The following is a 21915-nucleotide window of genomic DNA, read 5'->3' as shown; positions in this document are numbered from 1 at the left end:
ATAATGTGACACCCACGGGAGGGAAATGTGCCATGAGATATTTTGTGGCAAAGTCATCTCAGGATAAACGCTGCAGCTGCAAGCACTGCCGGCAAGTATTCTCAGGGCAAACAGCAGAGGGCCTAAAATGTAAAACTAAGGGCTAGATTCCAAACACAGACGATGCAGAATTCACGAGAAATCCCATCAAGAACAAGCCATCCTTATTACCTCCTTTTCCCACTCGCTGCAGAAAATCTTCTACAAAAAGGCACTCCTGGTATCATTTTAGATTCAAAGAAACAAACCTCTTTACTTACTAGGAAAAGAAAGGTCAACAGGCACATTTCAAGACTAAAATCCTGTTGAGCTCGGAATAATATATCCTTGTTCAAAACAAAGAATGGTCAAAGTTAAACATCGGTATTGCCAAATGTCAAAATGTTAAGGACTGACTTCCACTTCTGGCCCAAATAGAGTAGCCTGTGGCAGACTAACATTTCTGCAGAAAACAACTAGAAAATCTGAATTGGAAAAAGTTATCTGTCTGAAGGCATCAGATGTCACCCGGGCAGACTTTATAGTCTAATATTTGGGAGAGAATGAAAATATAGAGAGGTGATCCCAATACTCAGTGGCTTGTTACTCAAACATTTTATTGAATTCTTAAGCTTTACAGGGCAAAAGATTAAAGTTAAGCAGAAATCCAAAATTTTCTAGTCTTTTAGTACAACAGAACCAGGACCTTCCAAGGAGAGGTCATCATAACATGTGAAGCTCTCAGCTGGGACTCCTGCAGGGCTACAAAACTAGTAGTACGGGCAAATGAGCAGTTGACATAGCTTTACAAATATTGTGACCAACCTCCAGCTATTACAGGCCTTGGCTGGACTAAGATGGTTTGCCTGCACTCTAGCTGCTACCAGGGAAGTTAAATCTTCTCTGGAAGAACAACATCTAGAGCCTCTGCTCTCCTTCACACATAGTGTCAGGGATACAATAAAAAAGGCCAGCTGTGCTAAGAAATTCAATGAAGAGGGAAAAACAGACAATAGAAAAAGAACCATAGAACACAGATACCAGAGTTATCAGATGTGAACCTTAAAATAACTGTGATTAATATGTTCAAGGAAACAGGAATGAGAATTACAACAAAGAATTAGAACCAAATAATCAAATGGACATTCTAGAACTGAGAAATACAATAACCAAAATTATGAATTCAATAGTCTTTAACAAGATATCAAATATAGCAGAAAAGAGGAATAGTGAGCTACAAAAATACATAAGCAGAAAATATCCATAGTAAAACATGGCTAAAAAACTAAACATTATTTAAAAACAAAAAGGTTGAAAAATGAACTCTGAGAAGGGCTATAAACTCCAAGGATAACTACAAAGAAAATTCACCTGGGCACCTCAGCTAGGCACTACTGAAAACTGAAGATTACCTTGAAAGTTGCTTGAAAAAAAAAAATGATACACTACCTTTGAAAAAGCAAAACTAAGACTGGCAGTGTCTTAATGAAAACAATGGAACCCAGAAGACAATGAAGTAACATCTGAAGCGTTGAAAGAACCGAACTGTCAAGCTAGAATTCAACACACAGAGAAAATATCTCTAAAAATTAAACATGAAGTAGATATTTCCATACAAATAAAAACAGAGATGGTGTCACCAGCAGATCTACATTAAAAGAAACACAGATGTGCTCCAGGCAGAAGAAAAATAATTCCATGTGGAAATATGAAAATGTAAGAAGGCATGAAAAGCAATGGAAAAGTTAAATATGTGGATAAACAAAAATACAATTGATTATATGAGACAATAATTATAATGTCTTAATGGATTGCAAATATATGTGGAATTAAAATACATAGCAAAAATAAAGGTAGAAGGAAGAAAATGCTGTTAATTTTTTTTTTTTTTTTTTGAGACCTAGTGTCGCTCTGTTGCCCAGGCTGGAGTGCAGTGGTGTGATCTCAGCTCACTGCAACCTCTGCCTCCTGGATTCAAGCGATTCTCCTGCCTCAGCCTCCCGAGTAGCTGGGACTACAGGCGCACGCTGCCATGCCCAGCTAATTTTTTTTGTGTGTTTTACTAGAGACAGGGTTTCACCGTGTTGCCCAGGCTGGTTGCGAACTCCTGAGCTGAGGCAATCCGCCCGCCTTGGCCTCCCAAAATGCTGGGATTACAGGCGTGAGCCACCACACCTGGCCAAAAATGCTGTTAATTTTTAAGATTGTAACAATAATTTTAATTTTATTAAAAGTAAAAATTTATTTTGGACAGTAATAAGCTGGTTTTATTTATTAACAATAAAAGACTAAGTAAAGAAGGTTAATTAACAAGCTAATACAGAGTGAAAATGGCACAATAAAAGTATGTAATCCAATAGAAGGAAGGAAAAAAGGACAAGGAATTTAAAGCAAGTAAGTGAAATATAAAATAAATAATAGGATAGTAGATATAAAATCCCATACATAGTAACTTACCTAAGTTATTTTTAAAAACTAAGATTGTGGGCCAGGTGTGGTGGTTCTTGCCCGTAATCCCAGCACTTTGGGAGGCTGAGGCGGACAGATCACGAGGTCAAGAGATTGAGACCATCCTGGCCAACATGGTGAAACCCCGTCTCTACTAAAAATACAAAAATTAGCTGGGTGCGGTGGCACGCACCTGTAATCCCAGCTACTTGGGAGGCTGAGTCAGAAGAATTGCTTGAACCCAGGAGGCGGAGGTTGCAGTGAGCTGAGATCGTGCCACTGCACTCCAGCCTGGCGACAGAGTGAGACTCTGTCTCAAAAAAAAAAAAAAAAAAAAAAGATTGTGAGATTGGATGAACAAATAAAACATAATTGAATATCATTTAGAAAAGAAATACCAAAAATGTAGACACTGAAATAATAAAATAATTAAAAAGGATATATCATACAAAAGAAAAGTGCTATACCCATACTAATATCAGACAAATCACACAGTATTGGAGAAAACAGACTTTAAGGTATTTTATATAGACAAAAGGGTCAATTCTCCAGGAACATACAACAAATTTTCATTTGTATGCACACAACATAACTTTAAAAATGTATAAAGTAAAAATAGAATAAAAAGGAAAAATAGATAAATCAATAATCATAGTGAAAAATGTTCATATGGCACCCTCAATGACTCAGAAATCAAACCATTAAGAAAAGGAATGGGCTGGCCAGATGTGGTGGCTCATGCCTGTAATCCCAGAACTTTGGGAGGCCAAGGCGGGTGGATCACCTGAGGTCCGGAGTTTGCAACCAGCCTGACCAAGGAGAAACCCCGTCTCTACTAAAAATACAAAATTAGCCGGGCGTGGTGGCACATGCCTGTAATCCCAACTACTCCAGAGGCTGAGGCAGGAGAATCGCTTGAACCGGGGAGGTGGAAGTTGCAGTGAGCCAAGATCTTTCCATTGCACTCCAGCCTGGGCAACAAGAGCGAAACTACGTTTCAAAAAAAAAAAAAAAGAAAAGGAATGGGCTGGACACAGTGGCTCATGCTTGTAATCCCAGTGCTTTGGGAGGCCAAGGCAGGAGGACCGCTTGAGTCTAGGAGTCCAAGACCTGCCTGGGCAATATGGTGAAACCTCGTCTCTACAAAAAATTTTAAAAATCAGCCAGGCATGGTGATGTGTTCCTGTAGTCCCAGCTACTCAGGAGGCTGAGGTGGGAGGATCGCCATGAGCCCAGGAGTTCAAGGTTGCTGTGAACTATGATCACACCACTGCACTCCAGCCTGGGCAACAGAGCAAGAACTTGTCTCAAAAAACAAAAAAAAAGAAAAGAAAGAAAAAAAGAAAAGAAAAAAAGGGGCCGGGCACGGTGGCTCATGCCTGTAATCCCAGCACTTTGGGAGGCCGAGGAGGGCAGATCATGAGGTCAGGAGATCGAGACCATACTGGCTAACACGGTGAAACCCCGTCTCTACTAAAAATACAAAAAATTAGCCAGGCGTGGTGGTGGGTGCCTGTAGTCCCAGCTACTCGGGAGGCTGAGGCAGCAGAATGGCATGAACCCAGGAGGTGGAGCTTGCAGTGAGCCGAGATTGCGCCACTGCACTCCAGCCTGGGCAACAGAGCGAGACTCCGTCTCAAAAAAAAAAAAGGAAATGATCTCAACAACCCAATAAACACATTTGACCTCAAATTCTCAATTGTCCCCCATTAGTCTACACTTTCAGCCCAATTCTTATCAAAATTCCAGCGGGAATTTTGTGAAAATCGAATAGCCAATTCTAAAATTCTAAAAGAAAAGGACAAAACTGGAGAATTTACGTCAGCAAGTGTAAGGCTTATTATAATGCTCGAGTAATCTAAAGCAATGTTGTGTTGGCACAAGATTAGACAGAAAGAATGAAAGAGAATAGAGTCCAGAAACAAATCTGTATGCAAACAGACCAATGGAACAGATTATAGAACCCAGAATCAGACCCACGTACATGCAGTCACCTCATATATGACAAAGGTGACAGTGCAGTACAATGGGGGAAAAGATGGTCTTTTTAGCAAGTGATCCTGGGTCAACTGGATACCCCTATAGAAAATAATGAGTAATCAATCTTCCATATGGACTGTAGATTTAAGTATTTAAGGCAAAATACTACAGCTACTATAGGAAAACACAGATCTTCATGTGCTTAAGATGTCCTAAATAGAACACAACAAGCGTTAACCATAGGCAGAAAAAGAAAAAAAAAAAAGACCTCTGATGAATTCAGGTATCTCAAAATTCAGAATTTCTATTTATCAGATGACATCATTATCCAGAGTGGGAAACAATATTTGCATATATATGACAAGATTCTGCATTTCAAATATACAGCCCTATAAGCCAATAACAAAAGATCAGACAACAAAATAAAAGTGGGGCAAAGATGTATAGATACTTTAAAAAGAGGGTATTGAAATTCTAAAAGTAGGAAGATCAACTTCAGTTATAGCCATACATCCTCTAGAATGGTAGAAAACCTTTTGTAACCATAATACTACGTGTCTAGGAGTTGCTATGGAAACCTTGCATTTCGCCGGTAGGAGTATAAACCAGTATAACCACTTCGGAAAACTATTTGGCTATGTCTGTTAGAGTTCGCATATGCATAATCATAGCACTCCTAGCTATTTAATCAAGGAAAATGTGTACCTATGTTTTCTAAAAGTTGCAGAAGAAATGTTCATAATGGTACTATTCGTGATAGCTCTAAGCTAGAAATAAACCAAATGTCTAGCAACAGTAAAATGTACAAATAATGACAGGTTTATATGGCGAAACATTATATAGCAATGAGAATGAACCAACTATTGTTCCAAGTGACAACAAGGATGAATCTCAGACATACTGTTGAAAGCAAGAAGCCAGACACAAAAGAGTACATACTGTATGATTTAAAGTTTAAAAACAGGCAAAACAAATCTATTGCCAGAGTAGTTGTTACCTTTACGACAAAAGAAACTGCGAGGGGTTACAAGGGGTGCTGGTAACGTTCTATTTCTTGATGTGAGTGCTGACTACACAGATATATTTAAACAGTAAAAATGCACTGAGTTGGACATTTATGATCTATGTACTTTTAGTATAAAGATGTATATAGAAAACAGTTTCTGTATAAACTTCAAAAAAGTTTGCTTTAAAAAATCTAGGGGACGGCTTTCAAAAATAATAAAAACACCAATTTCTAGCTTTCTTTTCTATCAGCCATTGGATACTGACATCTATTAAAACCTTTTATTGATTGTGATTAAAAACACATCATCTATGTATAAGAGAATACATGACTTGAAATATTTTTTGAGGGTAATTATTTGACTTTTTAAATATTTTATATTACATGATAACACTCATCTTCAAATAGAGTTTACCAAGAGGGGAGTCAGATGCATCCCGGTTTGACCACACTGAAAATTAATTGAGGTGTGAATTAATCCAGTTCAGTAAGACTGGTCTTACTGGCACTGATTTCGCCTGCAGTACGAAAGAGCACTCTGGTGTGAGCAACTCAGGCACACTCACTGGGTCCCAGGTCACTTCAGGGTAGGCTAAATTAAGGAGACCTACCCCTACCTACATTGGAGGTCAGGAGATCGAGACCATCCTGGCTAACACGGTGAAACCCCGTCTCTACTAAAAATACAAAAAATTAGCTGGACATGGTGGCAGGCGCCTGTAGTCCCAGCTACTCGGGAGGCTGAGGCAGGAGAATGGCCTAAACCCAGGAGGTGGAGCTTGCAGTGAGCCGAGATCGTGCCACTCCACTCCAGCCTGGGCGACTGAGTGAGACTTCGTCCCAAAAAAAAAAAAAAAGATGGTTTTAAAATCCTTAATGTAGGCTTTGAAGTGGCATGCAAGTAGTATGTTCCAAGCCTCCTATATAATGTTGTCAAGAGGTCACACCCAGGGAGGGACCAAACGCTAGACCAATTCACTCCTCAATCACCTAAAGTTTCAAGGATTGGTCCCATCAATTTTATCTCGAAGTGGAAGTTAGGACGAATAAAATAAGAAAGACTGGGCCGGGCGCGGTGGCTCACGCCTGTAATCCCAGCACTTTGGGAGGCCGAGGTGGGCGGATCACGAGGTCAAGAGATCGAGACCACCCTGGCCAACATGGTGAAACCCTGTCTCTACTAAAAACACAAAAATTATCCGGGCGTGGTGGCGGGCGCCTGTAGTCCCAGCTACTCGGGAGACTGAGGCAGGAGAATCGCTTGAACTCGGGAGGCGGAGCTTGCAGTGAGCCGAGATTGCACCACTGCACTCCAGCTTGGTAACAGAGTGAGACTCCATCTAAAAAAACAAACAAAAAATACAAAAAATTAGCCGGGCATGGTGGCGGGCGCCTGTAGTCCCAGCTACTCGGGAGGCTGAGGCAGGAGAATGGCGTGAACCCGGGAGGCAGAGCTTGCAGTGAGCCGAGATCACGCCACTGCTCTCCAGCCTGAGTGACAGAGCGAGACTCCGTCTCAAAATAAATAAATAAATAAATAAAATAAAATAAAGACTGGTTTAAGGTCAGTTTACCCTGACCTTAGGTGCCCAGATCCTCTTCCCATCCTTTTCCCAACTCAAGGGAACTGGGGGATTTGCCCTTTCTCAATGTGGCAAAAGACTCGAGGCTTTTTTTTTTTTTTTTTTTCTTTTCAGGAGAGCAAAACAAAGTTGCTCTGGACGGAAGATGCCTGGGGCGGGAGAACTGTGTTGGGGCGGGAGAACTGTGTTGGGGCGGGAGAACTGTGTTGAAGACTGAAGCCCCACTTACCCAGAACGTCCAAAAAGGACGTTAGTCTTCCCACTGTCTGGATAGGCAATGAGGGATTACTAGCTGTAACTGAGGAAAGCTTCTCACAAGAAAGAAATACCAAAATCATCAAACAGAAAACTAGAGAAAACGGACCCAATGATGGGAGAAGAAAATGTCTTTGAAAATCATTATCTTTAAATGTAAGATATTTTAACTGTAAAACAGGAATAAGAGCTTATTTTTGAAAAAGGCAATATTCAGAGAAACAAGAGTTCTTGGAAATTAAAAATGATTAGAGGATTCAAAAACAAAATAGAGTTCCTTTTGTAAACAATTAGAAAACCAGAAAAAAGTAGGAAATGACTGTTTTGAGGTAAATGACAAATGTGGTGGAGGACAGTGGTTCCTGAGAGAAGGGAAACAAGCCAGGTAAGACCTACAGATGCCCCAGTTTAGTCCCTGGAGGCAGACTCCAGGTCATGGCACAGGAGCAAAACAGAGCCCAGGGGTCTCAATAAATTGAGGGCACAGAGATCAGGGTTTGGGAAGGCCATGGCTACAATCTGTGAGCCACCAAAGAGAAGAAAGCCACAGAAACTGAATTTGCAGTTTAAAACTGTCCCACAAGTCTTCTGCTCCTGGCCCAGAAGACTTCACTAGTTCTGTCAAATATTTAACAAAGAAATAACAGCATTTTGACACAAATTTTCCCAGAAAACAGAAGAAGAAATTTCCCAATTCATTTTGTGAGACTAACATTACTCTGAGAGCAGAGACAGAGATGTTATAAGGAAAGGAAACTATAGACTAATATCACTCATGAATATCAATGCAAACTCTTTAACAAAATGTTCACAAATTCGATTCAGCAATACTTAAAAAGGATAGTAAGTCGAGACTAAGTTATGCTTATCCCAGTAATACAACTTTGACTTGGTCCTTAAAAACCAATGTAATTCATTTTATCAACCACAGCATCATCTTAAGGACTGAGAAAAACAATTGACAAAAATTTAGTATCTATTTGTGATAAAACTCTCACATCAAACCAGAAATGGGCATAAACTTCCTCAACCTAATAAAGAGCGTCTACAAAAAGCCTACTGCTAACATCATACTGATGGTGAAAGGCTGAATGCTTTCCCACTAAGACAGGGAAGAAGGCAAGGCCACCCCACTACAGCTCCTATTCAACTTTGTGCAGGAGGTCCTAACCAGTGCAATAAGAAGCAACCAGATAGATCCCATATACATGGCTGTGGGAATACAGAATGGAATGGTTGCTTTGAAAATAGTTTCACAGTTTATTACGGAGTTAAACACACACTTAGTATACAACCAGCAATCCTACTCCTAGGCAATTACCCTAATGAGAACATAGGCCCACAAAAAAACATGTAAACTATCCACAAAAACTTACACAAGAATGTTCATAGTGGCTTTAGCCCAAAACTGAAAGCAACTCAAACCCTCACTGGTGATGAATGGATGAGCAAACTGTGGTACATCCATACAGTGGGAGGCTACTCAGCAATGGCAAGGAACTGCTGACATGTGAAACAACAGGGATGAGTGTCAAAGACATCATGCCAGTAAAGAAGCCAGACAGAAAGAGCACGCACTGGGCAACTCCATTCACATGAAATCCTGGAGAGGGGTACTCGCAGTGGCAGCAAGTAGGTTAGTCGCTGCCAGGCCCTGTGGGCAGGGGAGGGAATTAACGGCCAAGGAGTAAGACAGAACTTTGGGGGATAAGAAAAATGTTGTCTTCCTTGATTTGGTGATGGCTACAAATTGTATAAATTTGTCAAAACTGATCAAATTTTACACTTCAAATTGGTGAATTTTATTCCATGTAATTGTAATCTGATGAAGCTGAGTAAGAATTATTTTAAAAATCTCAGTAGAAGAGTTGGAAGACAAAGTTGTGGAAACCTGTCAAAAAGCACATACACAAAAGTGCATAAAAGATGAGAATTTTGATAATAAGAAAATTAGAAGACCTATCTAGGGTGTCCATTATTAGTATGAAGTATTCCACAAAGAGAAAAAGAAAAAAACTGAAGGTGGAAATCAAACAATAATAGAGAAAATGTCCTAGAGTCAATGGGCAGGAACTTTATTTTACTTATTTATTTTTATTTTTTTAAGACACAGTTTCACTCTGTTGCCCAGCTGTTGTCCAGCCTGGCACTCCAGCCAGGCTGAAGTGCAGTGGTACAATCTCAGCTCACTGCAACCACTGCCTCCTGGGTTCAAGTGATTCTTGTGCCTCAGTCTTCCGAGTAGCTGGGATTACAGGCTCCCACCACCACACCCGGCTAATTTTTGTATTTTTATAGAGATGGGGTTTTGCCACGTCAGCCAGGCTGGTCTCGAACTTCTGACTTCAAGTGATCCACCTGCCTCGGCCTCCCAAAGTGCTGGGATTACAGGTGTGAGCCAACATGCCTGGTTGGGCAGGAATTTTAGACGGAAAGTTTCACTAAATGCTCAGCCAAAGGCTCACCAATGCTCGGTGGATAAAAATAGAACCACAGTAGGGAACATCACTGGGAAATTTAAGATCACTGGAGTAAATGAGAAAATCTTGCAAGTTTTCAGAGAGGAAAAACAGGTTACAAATGATTAAGAAACAGAGTGATTTTGGATTTCTTAACAGCAGCCTGAGGTCCAGAAAACAATGGAGTAATGTCAAATTTCTGAAGGAAAATGATTTCCAGTGCTGAATTCTATCCAGTTGAATGATCCATAAAGTGTCAGGGAGTAAAAAAGACATCTACAGACAGGCTAGGGTAGAAAATATGCATTTCCTTGCATTCTTCCTGAGGAAGCTACAAGGAGATGTATGCCACCAAAAGGAGAGAGCAAACCACGAAAGAAGACACGAGACACAGTGAACAGCGTAGTGAACGGCCAAGGATAGAAGGGGATTCTCAGGATGCCAGCTGGGCACCAGATGCAGAAGGCCAAGCCTTCTAGAATGGAGGTCAGAAGGCTCCAGAAAAGATGAAGACAATGAGAGAAATAATGAGATCAAATTAATGATCAATATAAACTAAACTAAGAACCAATGAATTCTAGGAATACATTGCTTAGGAAAGCAAAAGTGGTCATAATTTCCGACACAGCTCAGTTATGACTAGTGTTTAAGAATGTAAACACTGACTACTGACCAAGTCAAAGCTACACTACAACCGAGAGGACAGCGAATGGAAATCCAACAAGCAGGAGTCATTGAAGGGGCAGGGGCTGAGTTTAAGTCATTGAAGGGGCAGGGGCTGAGTTTAAGCCTCACTTCGCATAGAAAGAATTCAATACATAATGTCTAAGACTGAAAAGTCAAGAGGTAGCAACACAAACATGTCACTTGGAGAAATGGAAGCAAATATATCAAATAATCAGCTAAAAGAAGAGGGAGTGGCTACTTCTAGAGAGGGGAAAATGGGGAAGTGGGGGGAAAGAGCCACCATTGTTCACCACAAACCTCATACAGTTTCATTAAATGCTTGTATTACTTCAATTAAAAATAAATGCTTAAAATAAAGAAAAGGGGGAAAAAACAGAATAAACTCCAAAAAAGTTGAAGGAAACAGTGAAGAACAAAAATTAATAAAATAAACAAAAATAGAAAGGATCAGCAAAGTCACATGTTTATTCATTTAAAAGTCTAATAAAAGACAAACTTTTGACAACATTTACACAGAAAAAAAAAGAAAAAGGTAAATATTATTAGAAATTAACTTATTCAACAAATACATACTGAGACCTAGTATTGCCCAAGATACAAGAGCAAACAAGACAAAGTCCTTCCCTCATGGATCAAAAGGTAGGAAAGATGATTTAAACAGGACACCGAAAGCACTAAGAATAAAGATCATAGAGACAAAGACTAATAGATTTTACTTCCTCAGGTAAGAACTTCTGTTCATAAAGAGACACGGTAGGCTATAGACTGGAGAAGATAACGGACATTCATACAAACTGATAAAGTAGAGATTCCTAAATACAGACAGAGCTCCTATAAACGAATACAAAAAGAAACTGTCATAGAAAAACGGGCAAAGAATAGGAATGTGTAAGTCGTAGAAAGTAAATAACCAATAAATATATGAAAAGATGTTCAACCTCACTAGTAATGAAGGAAACATAAATGAAAAGCACAAGATACCATTTCTCAGGAATAAGACTAACAGAATTTTTAGAAACTCTGACAGTTTCAAATTTGGGCAGGGATTTAAGTAACAGAAACTTGCATCAACTGTTAGTATAATTTGGAACAACTAATTTGATGATCAATCTGAGAATATCTAGTGAAGTTGAAGGAGCATATAACCTTAAATCCAGTACCTCTACATCTATGAATACACGCAAAGAAACTCCCAAACAAGGTCCATGTATATAAGGAAACATATACAAGAATATTCAGGTCAGCATTATCCATAATAGTAAAAAGTCTGGAAATAACTTACACAGCCAGCAGCAGGAGACTGGATAAAGTAAGGTATATCACTGAAGGAAAAGTGCAATTTCAGAAATGACCTAGAGCTACGTGCCTCAACATGGATCTGAAAAAAGCCAGTTGTAGAAAGGTTTCTACAGTAAAGTACATACATGTTAAGTTTTAAAGCACGCAACGGCAAAGCAAATATTGCTTAGATCTATAGACGTCTGTGGCAAACCCATAAAGAGAAGCACAGGAGATGCTGGTATAAAATTCAAGCTAGTAGCTCTCTTTGTTATAAGAGGAAGAAAACACAAAGAGAGGCACAGTGGACTTCAAAAGTGCTGCAGCGCTCCAGTACCCAAGCTGGATGGTGAGGCACGGGCCTTTCTTCCTTATCATTCTTTAAACTGTTCAAAAATACGACATATTATTTTGTGTATACATGATGTACAATATTCAAAATAAATTTATTTTATAGTGAAACAAAGAAATGATAATGGTGTGTGTAGAAATTACATGTAAGAGCAATAAATAAGAAACAGTTCTTTAAGGCCGGGTGCAGTGGCTCATGCCTGTAATCCCAGCACTTTGGGAGGCCGAGGTGGGCAGATCACAAGGTCAGGAGATCGAGAGCATCTTGGCCAACATGGTAAAATCCCATCTCTACTAAAAATACAAAAATTAGCCGGGCGTGGTGGCAGGCACCGGTAGTCCCAGCTCTTCTGGAGGCTGAGGCAGGAGAATCGCTTGAACCCGGTAGGCAGGGTTGTAGTGAGCCGAGATCACGCCACTGCACTCCAGCCTGGACGACAAGAGCGAAACTCTTGTCTCAAAAAAAAAAAAAAGAAAGAAATGGTTCTTTAAAAGAAAATTCCAAGCAAATTTAAGAGAAAAAAGTTCAGATAAAATTGGAAATAAGAAGACATAATATACAATATTAAAATAATAGATAATACATAGTTGTAATCTAATACATTTTATAACTCAAAAAAGATAAAGCTAAAGAATAAAATGTACAATCGATGTAGCAAAAATAAACCTCAACAGATTAATAAATAAGGAAGAAATTATAAAAGGTATTAGCAACTCCTCAATTAAGGAATCACCGAGCATTGGTGAGCCTTTGGCTGAGCATTCCTTTACGTTTGGTGAGTGGACAATTTATATGTAATTAAAACTATTTTGGAGAAGGGAAAAAAGTGCAACACTTGAAGGGTCGGGCGAGTCTCCTGCTGGCTTCATGCTAACCCTGACTTGCCTCTTGAAAGCAGCATTCCATCAGCCCAAATTAATTCAGCAGTTGAGGCTCCATTTTCTGCGAAGTGGAGTCAGTCATCCTTGCCTCACAGGTTATAAGGATGAAAAGGCGCAGCTAACACAAATCCCCCCAAATCTCTCAGCACGGTGCTGATCCACAGGTGCTCAAATGTCAGCTGTCTCCCCTTCCCCTAGCTCATGGCACAGAGAATAGAAAAACTAAGAAGGAAAGCTATTTACCAAGGACTTTTTCATATTATGATTAAAAATAAGTGTCAGCCGGGTACGGTGGCTCACACCTGTAATCCCAGAACTTTGGGAGGCTGAGGCTGGCGGATCACTTGAGCCCAGGAGTTTGAGACCAGCCTGGGCAACATAGTGAGACCTTGTCTCCACACACAAAAAAAGTGTGCATTCTAAACCATGACTAATTAGTGCAACAATGGAAAATTACTAGATCCAATTCCTTGAAAACCTATTATCATTGCTCTCTATGGTCTTTGATGTCTTAGCCAGTCATTAAGAATGAAACAGAGGCCGGGCGTGGTGGCTCACACCTGTAATCCCAGCACTTTGGGAGGCTAAGGTGGGCGGATCACGAGGTCAAGAGATCAAGACCATCCTGGCCAACATGGTAAAACCCCATCTCTACTAAAAATACAAAAATTAGCTGGGCATGGTGGTGCACACCTGTAATCTCAGCTACTTGGGAGGCTGAGGCAGAAGAATCACTTGAACCCAGGAGGCAGAGACTGCAGTGAACCAAGATTGCGCCACTGCACTCCAGCCTGGTGACAGAACGAGACTCTGTCTCAAAAAACAACAACAAAAAACAAAAAAAAGGAAATGAAACAGAAATAAGAGAAAAAAACTAAAAATGAATCCAACAAATATGTTGAGAATGAACATGAATTGGGAACTGACAAGTGACAATAGTAGCTATTTGAAAATGACCAGCACGTCATCATAGCAGAAATTCCCAGTGGACAAAAAACAAAATAGATCTATTTTTAAAAAATATAACTTTATTAGGAGGCTGAGGTAGGAGGATTGAAGTCCAGAGTTTGAGATCAGCCTGTGCAAACTACTAAAAAAAAAGACCAGGCACAGTGGCTCACGCCTGTAATCCCAGCACTTTGGGAGGCTGAGGGGGGCGGATCACCAGAGGTCACGAGTTTGAGAACAGCCTGGCCAACATGACAAAACCTCATCTCTAGTAAAAACACAAAAAATTAGCTGCGCGAGGTGGCAGGCGCCTGTAATCCCAGCTACTTGGGAGGCAGAGGCAGGAGAATCGCTTGAACTCGGGAGAACGGAGGTTGTAGTTAGCCGAGACTGCACCACTGCACTCCAGCCTGGGTGACAGAGTGAGACTCCAACTCAAATAAAATAAAAAATAAAAAATAAATAAAAATTAGCCAGGCAGTGGCAAGCAGCTGTAGTCTCAGCTATTTAGGAGCCTGAGGTTGCAGTGAGCCATGATTACACCACTGCACTCCAGCCTGGGTAACAGAAGGAGACTGTCTTCAAAAAAAAAAAATTTGTGTACATATAATTTATATAAATTATACATTACGTAAATTTATTATTTATTTTTAAATATAAATTATATAAATTCATAGAATAATTTATATAAAATATATATTAAATTTTACATAAATTAGATCTACATATAAAATTTTAATAGGAAATGGGAAAGGTATAAAACTTTCTTGAGACATAAATTAAGTCTTCTCTGACGTCTGACTGGCTAACTGCTAATCACCCTTCCCAAACCAGCCTCGGTGCGGCATCTCCACGAAACTCAGAAATCATGCCTGCGGGAACAGAGTGTGGGGAGGGGCCCAGATGCACTGAACTGTGGTTGGCTGTACCTTCATGTCATCACCCACACCTGACTATGAAATCTCTGTAGGCACAAAAGTCCTCTTCACCTCCATACTCCTCTCTCAAGGGTGCAATGAAGAATTAGACTCCATGAATCATGAATGAATGGACGATTGAATGATTTAGGTAAAAACAGTGATGCCAAGGTGGTAGAACTGTGGATGAATTTCTTTTAATTGCCTCCATTTTTGTTATAAGACTATTTGTATAATACAGAATAAAATATTTAAAATGCCTTAGTTTGGTAATGGAATATACAAATTCATAGACTATTCAGAATATTATTGGGTATATTAAAAATTTTTTGTTGACAACTGAGTTTTAGAGTTTAGATATTTAATTTCTAGCCACATGAGGTGGCTCACGCCTGTAATCCCAGCACTCTGGGAGGCTGAGGGGGGCGGATCACTTAAGATCAGGAATTCAACACCATGCTGGCCAACATGGTGAAACCCCATCTCTACTAGAAATACAAAAATTAGCCGGGTGTGGTGACACACGCCTGTAGTCCCAGCTACTCGGGAAGCTGAGGTAGGAGAATTGCTCGAACCCAAGAGGCGGAGGTTGCAGTGAGCTGAGATTGCGCCACTGCACTCCAGCCTGGGCCACACAGCGAGGCTCCGTCTCAAAAATAAAAAATAAAAAAAAATAAAGAGATATTTAATTTCCATAACAAATTGGGTTCTAGATATTCCAGGTACACAGTTATTTATTGTAGGATATAAATTCCCGCCTACTGCATTGGGTTACCGTAAAGAATCTGTAGCAAAAGGTTTATAAAAATACTCCACAGCCTGCAAAATGCTAGCTGACAGGGAAACGCTACAGTGCTTGGATAAGGCACCAAGCTCTCTCGAATACTGGGGATTAAGGGAGAAAAACACACCACTGTCCTTAAGCCACCAGATACAATGAGCTTCTCAAGACAAGTAACCATCACCAAACTGTCATGTCTTTTGTATCCCCAGGCAACAAGTCTGTGCCACTTACTAGGTGCCAAGCACTGTGCTAGGTGTGAGCAACACAGCAAAATATACAATAACCTGGGCTCCATGGCACTTGCAGTCAAAGACGATGGCCAGCAAAACGTAGAAGATAAATAACCCAGGTGGACAAACACATATGGAGGTAGTTGAAGACAAGTGCAACGTGTAGCTAGAGGAGATACCTTGCAGGCACATGAGAACTGGCTCCTAAGACCAGAAGCCGCCGTGCTGTGGCTCCTCACGAGAGAAGGGCAGGCAGAGACTGCACTGTCAGATGCTGAACAGGACACCCATGAATGGGGGTGTGGGGAGAACTGCCCAGATGAAGTTGAGTCTTTTCTAGACCAGAGACTCTACTAATCTATGCCAAACAGGGAGAGAAGAAAAATCATTGTGGGGAGGGTCCAGGCCTGCTACATGTTGGCAGTGCAGGCTGGAACAAAAGTAGCAACAAGGTATTCAGGTGAACGAATGTGAAACAGGCTCTTTCTCAATCCTCAGGCAGGTGCATTTGCAAGGCTCCCTGCCTTCCCTACGGAGCCTTCCCTACCCAGCAGGGCTCCTCCTGGTGTCTCCCACACACATGATTCTTACCAAGACAGAAGCCTCCAGGGGTGTCCTCTGGCATCCACACTTCCCTTTTTTCTAGCTGGGAAAACGTATCTGGTTTGGGTCCTAAGAGTCCTGTTTTTAAGGGGAGACAAAAATGAACCACATCTGTTTATACAAGAGATAAAAATCACTGCAAAGACAAAGCCTGGTCCTCAGAGCTTGCTGGGAAATGGGACTTGATAGGAAAGCCCAGGGTCAGGTGTGTTCCCAGAGGGAGGAAAAGATTACTCAGGCCTGACACAATCTTTTCCCATGTTCCCCTCCTTGCCAGAAAGAAAGCATTTGACTCTAGTCACTTTTGAGGCATCCGCAGTGGACTCCAAAAGAGGCCTGTGCCCAGGACACCAAGGACAGGTAAAATTAATGGCACCCTTGAAGACAGCGTCCTCAGTTGGTCCAACCGACTCTTCTATATGGTGTCAATGTAAGGGTCCCAAAGAGATCCCCAAAAGTGAAGAGAAACTTTGCAGGGGTCCCACTTACCCAGTGAGACCAGGTTGCTGTAGTTCTCCAGCATCACGTCCCTGTACAGGGCCCTCTGGGCGGGGCTCAGCTGCCCCCACTCTTCCTGGGTGAACAGTATAGCCACATCCTTGAAGGTCACCGATTCCTGCAACAGCAAATTCATTCTCCTTGACCAGGGGCTACCCCTGCACATGGTTCTCTGGAAAAGAGACTGGCAGCCCCTAGGAGCTCGTGCACATTCACAGGACTGCTGGCACACAGGGAGCTGGCGTTCTGTGACAACTTCATCACTCTTCAGGGTCTCCTAGGGGCCTAGCCTTGGACTAGACACTGCTCTCCACGCTGAAGAAACATATATGGTGGCGAAGATAGGCTTTCTCAGCACTGGGACTTCCAACTTGCCATTCATTTAGCCCAGAACATTTTCTCCATCTCCCTCAAACCGCCTAGCCCCGCCTCTCCCCTCACCCCAGGGGACCAAATCCTATGCAGGTCTCAGCATAGACACGGCTCGCTCAACACCGCTCGCTCAGCGCAGCCTTCCCTGATGGCTCCTACAGTCGCCTATGAGGGCCCATCAAGACACTGTCCCATTTTATTGTGATGTTTGGTTTACCTTCAGTCTCCCCCGCTGGACTGTTAACTCCAAGATGTGGACTGTCTGTCTCTACATCTCTTGGCCTTCCCTGCATCTGGAACACGGCCCATGTACTCGACACCTATCTGTGGCTGCTCAGCAACTCCTGCTTTTCTTCAGTGTGTACCTCCCCATCCTCAACACACACACACACCCATATCCACACCCCCTACACACAGAGACACACACACACAAGCATACATACCCATACCCTTCCACATACACACACACACAAAACACACACCCATATCCACACCCCCTACACACAGAGACACATACACAAGCACACACAGACACACACATACACCTATATACAAACACAGACCCATACCCACACCCCCCACACAGAGATGCACACACACAAGCATACACACCCCATCCCTCCACATACACACACACGACACACCCCCCCACATTCACATACACACACAAGCATACACACACCCATATCCGTACCCCTCACAAACACACATAAACTCACACACAGAAGCACACACAGACACAGAGACACACACACACAACCCATATCCATACACCCACATACAAACACACACAAACATACACAGACAGACACATACCACACAAGTGCGCATGCACATACACACAACACATACCCATACCCCCCACATACAAATACACACACAGAGACACACACACAAACACACAGAGACACATACACACAAACTCACATACAAAGACACAGCCCTACACATCCCCCCAGACCCTCAACACACACAGGACACACACGCACACATGCAAGCACGCACACACACCCGAACACACACACACCCCCACAAATACCCCCATACACACCCTGTGACACACACCCTCAACACACACACACACATGCACACGTGTGCACATGTGCATACACACACATGGGTCCCATGGAACCAGTCATTCTGCACAATAGGAAACTTGTTCCTTCTGATTAGAACTAGTCCCTTTCTTAGAAACTCTGAGAGGGGGTCACAGAGGAAAGTCTCTCTGTCCTGACACACAGGTGTAGCTGAAACCTAACCTAGCATGTAAAATCCAGTAGCTATCACAGCTCTTGTCTTCCCAGTTGGCTGAGAAGTTAAGGGAGCTGGTGTTGAAAAAGAGGTAAGCAGAAGCCCAGAGAAGGAACCAAAGGTCCAAGAGAAAGGACTCTCAGGTTATTGTAGATCCCACTTCCACAGTCAACATCTAGCTGTGTCTTTGCCTTTGCATTTGGGGGAACACCTCCGTATCTTTCCAGTCAGTGCCTGCTTCTGCCTGAGGCAGTCTGAATTAGGTTTCCGTTACCTGCACCCAGAGACTTGGCCCATGACAGGCAGTCAAGAAACACTTGGATGGAAGCCATGAACCAATTTGTCAGGGCCCATTTATCGTTCACTTTGTATTTGTAGCCCAGATCATAATTCCTGGCACATTTTACAGCCCTAACATATGTCTGCTGAATGGCAACCAAATCAAGGCAGCCTATAAACACAAGATAAATTGTATGACACCGACAGTGAAGTCACTGAGGAAAAGGTTAAGGAAGGAAAATATCACAGTAGACTGGCACTGTGGGTGCGGACAGGTTTTGCAGAAAAAGTGGTGCATGAGAAGGGTCCTAAGTGACAAGTCAGAAGCCAAGAGGAGGAGGGGAACAGCAGGTGAGCTGTGCTATGTTGAACATGGCGCTCCCACCTAGCTGGTCATCCTTTCCAGTGATTCCTGCCACACATCCCAGTCCTTGGGGAGGTTTAAACGTGAAGGAATTAGAACAATTTAACCAAATGTATCAGAATGTATATGCCCAAATGAATGCTGTCTCCTTCAAAGCACAGTCCATATTCTTTTTTATTTTCTATTTTTGAGACGGAGTCTCGCTCTGTCACTCAGGCTGGAATGCAGTGGCACAATCTTGGCTCACTGCAAGCTGCACCTCCTGGGTTCACGCCATTCTCCTGCCTCAGCCTCCCGAGTAGCTGGGACTACAGGTGCCCACCACCACACCCAGCTAATTTTTTTTGTAATTTTAATAGAGATGGGGTTTCACCGTGTTAGCCAGGATGGTCTCGATCTCCTGACCTCGTGATCCGCTGGCCTTGGCCTCCCAAAGTGCTGGGATTACAGGCGTGAGCCACCGCGTCTGGCCCATATTCTTATTCTAAAGATGCTAGGACTACTCAAAGCGTTTTAGGAATTTATAGGACTTTTTGGCAGAATAGTCTTTTGAATAATTTCATTGGTAAAAAAGCCAAATGTCATAAAAGAAAAAGAGTCTAGTAAATCACACCTCCCCAAAAAAGTGTTCCCACAATGCCCTTCTTTGAGCTCTGTGTGAGATACTGCCCTGATATAGTTTGGATGTATGTCCCTTCCAACTCTCCTGTTGAAATGTGACCTCCAATGTTGGAGGGGGGGCCTGGTGGGAGGTGTTGGATCATGGGGGTAGATCCCTCGTGAATGGCTTAGTGCCGTCCTCTTGGTGATGAGTGAATTCTCGCTCAGTTGGTTCACGTGAGATCCAGTTGTTTAAGAGTCTAGGACCTCCCACTTCTCTCTCTTGCTCCCTTTCTCACCGTGTGATACGCCTGCTCCCCCTTCACCTTCTGCCATGATTGGAAGCTTTTAAAGGCCTCATCAGAAGTGGATGCTGACACCATGCTTCCTGTACAGCCTACAGAACCGTGGGCCAATTAAACTTCTTATCAATTCCCCAGCCTCAGATATTTATTTAGAGCAATGTAAAAAGGGACTAATACATGCTTTTACCACTTCAGATCCCTAATCTTACTTGCTAGTGAAAAGAGTACAGGTTTTGATTTCACAGGGACCTGGGTTCCAGTCCCAGCTGTGACATTTATGTGACCTTTAGCAAGTTATACAGCTCCAACACCCACCAGGATGAGCCGGATATGGGGCGGGGTTGGAGGGTGTTGGTTGGGGAGAGGCAACTGAGGTCAGTGTCTGGGTGGGACTGGATTGGGAATAAAGCTCCCGGTCTGAGGAAGGAAACATGCCACACTCTTCAAATCCAGAAAGCAATTTAGGGGGAAGAAACCCCCACTCACCTGGACCATGGTTGGCAGGTGGCTGACAGCCATTCTTTCCTCTCCGATGAGCCCTCTTAGGGACAGGCAAAGTGCTATGGAGGCAGGTGTGGAGCTTCACACCTGCAGGACTCCTCAGGCTAGAAGGGTCCACACACCTGCTATTAGGAGAGGACTGGGTCAAAAGCTCTCATACAGCAGTCCAGAGCGAGGCAGTGAGCATTCACATCCTGGGAGGCCTCCAGTACCCCAAGCAGTGAGTGTTTTGGTTCCTGTTTTCTCCCCATTCTCTCTCCTCCTTCTGAGGGTACTATACATTGACTTTTCCCTGCAGAAAGCCTGCTCCAGGTCCAGTTCTCATGCCTTCCACCCACCCTCTGGTCTTTCCCTTCAGCCTCACTGAGCGATCTCAAGAGAATTCTTTTTTGTTTGTTTGTTTGAGACAGAGTCTCGCTCTGTCACCTAGGCTGGAGTGCAGTGGCACGATCTTGGCTCACTGCAACCTCCGCCTTCCGGGTTCAAGCGATTCTCCTGCCCCAGTCTCCCGAGTAGCTGGGATTACACGCACCCGCCACCACGCCCGGCTAATTTTTTATATTTTTAGTAGAGACCGGGATTTCACCATGTTGGCCAGACTGGTCTCGAACTCCTGGCCTCAGGTGATCGGCTCGCCTCGGCCTCCCAAAGTACTGGGATTACAGGCGTGAGCCGCCGCACTCGGCCGAGAATTATCTCTTTAACTAAAGTTATTCAGCTCCAGAACCCACCAGGATGTACCCGAAAAGGTGGGAGCGCTGGGGAGAGGCAACTGAGGGCAGTGTCTGGGTTCGACTGGATTGGAAGACCGCTCCGCTCTCCCTCTGCGGCTTTGGAACAGCTGCCTTATCTGGCAGTGACAGGAGAAGAGGAAAAGGAGGGTGGTCTTCCTCCTCCTCAGAAAGGAGGCTAAGAAGGCTCTTCACTGTCGAAGCCTCTCAGGCAAACCCGTCTCTGGCCTCAGTGTTCTCACTCTCTGGGGCCCAGTTTGGGTGGCCTGGAGTCACGGGTGGGCAGAAGCGGCGTTTGTGTGACTTGGGCGGGAGGGGAGAGGGAAGGGTTAGGAACCCTAATCACACACAACCCCGTCCCGCCCCTGCCGCTTCGCCAGGTCCCTCGGGGGCTGTGGCAGGGGCTGCGCAGCGGCTGCCTCCGGCCTTGGCGAGTTCCTGGCGCAGGACTCGGAAGGAACCACGCCAGGCGTGTATCTATCACCTGAGAGGAAACCTTGGGCTTCTCGGAATCCGCTCCAAGACACATGCCAGAGGCCCTGGCTCCATCTCCTCCACAGGCACTCACAGACTCGACCCTCAGCC

At 43.1% G+C, this 21915-nt stretch overlaps 1 protein-coding gene across 4 annotated transcripts in view; it reads right to left on the bottom strand.

Moving 5' to 3' along the window:
* Positions 1-21915, bottom strand: part of ZNF454 (zinc finger protein 454) — a 29282-nt gene that overhangs the window by 7039 nt on the left and 328 nt on the right. For 2 of the 4 annotated variants that reach the window (XM_034961160.3, XM_034961161.3), the window contains exons 2-4: positions 20585-20721; positions 16919-17045; positions 16418-16507 (exon numbers count right to left, since the gene is read on the bottom strand). In XM_034961160.3, coding sequence (XP_034817051.1) covers positions 16418-16507; positions 16919-17045; positions 20585-20617 — 250 coding nt within the window. In that variant the 5' untranslated portion in view covers positions 20618-20721. Of the gene's footprint in view, positions 1-607; positions 6793-16417; positions 16508-16918; positions 17046-20584; positions 20725-21915 lie in introns of those variants that run through there. The other 2 variants (XM_057302389.2, XM_014345171.4) reach the window with 2 other exon arrangements.

This window comes from Pan paniscus, chromosome 4 (genome assembly GCF_029289425.2).
Source record: "Pan paniscus chromosome 4, NHGRI_mPanPan1-v2.0_pri, whole genome shotgun sequence".
In the NCBI taxonomy this organism is placed as follows: Eukaryota; Metazoa; Chordata; class Mammalia; order Primates; family Hominidae; genus Pan; species Pan paniscus.
This window is presented reverse-complemented; position numbering and strand designations above follow the sequence as displayed.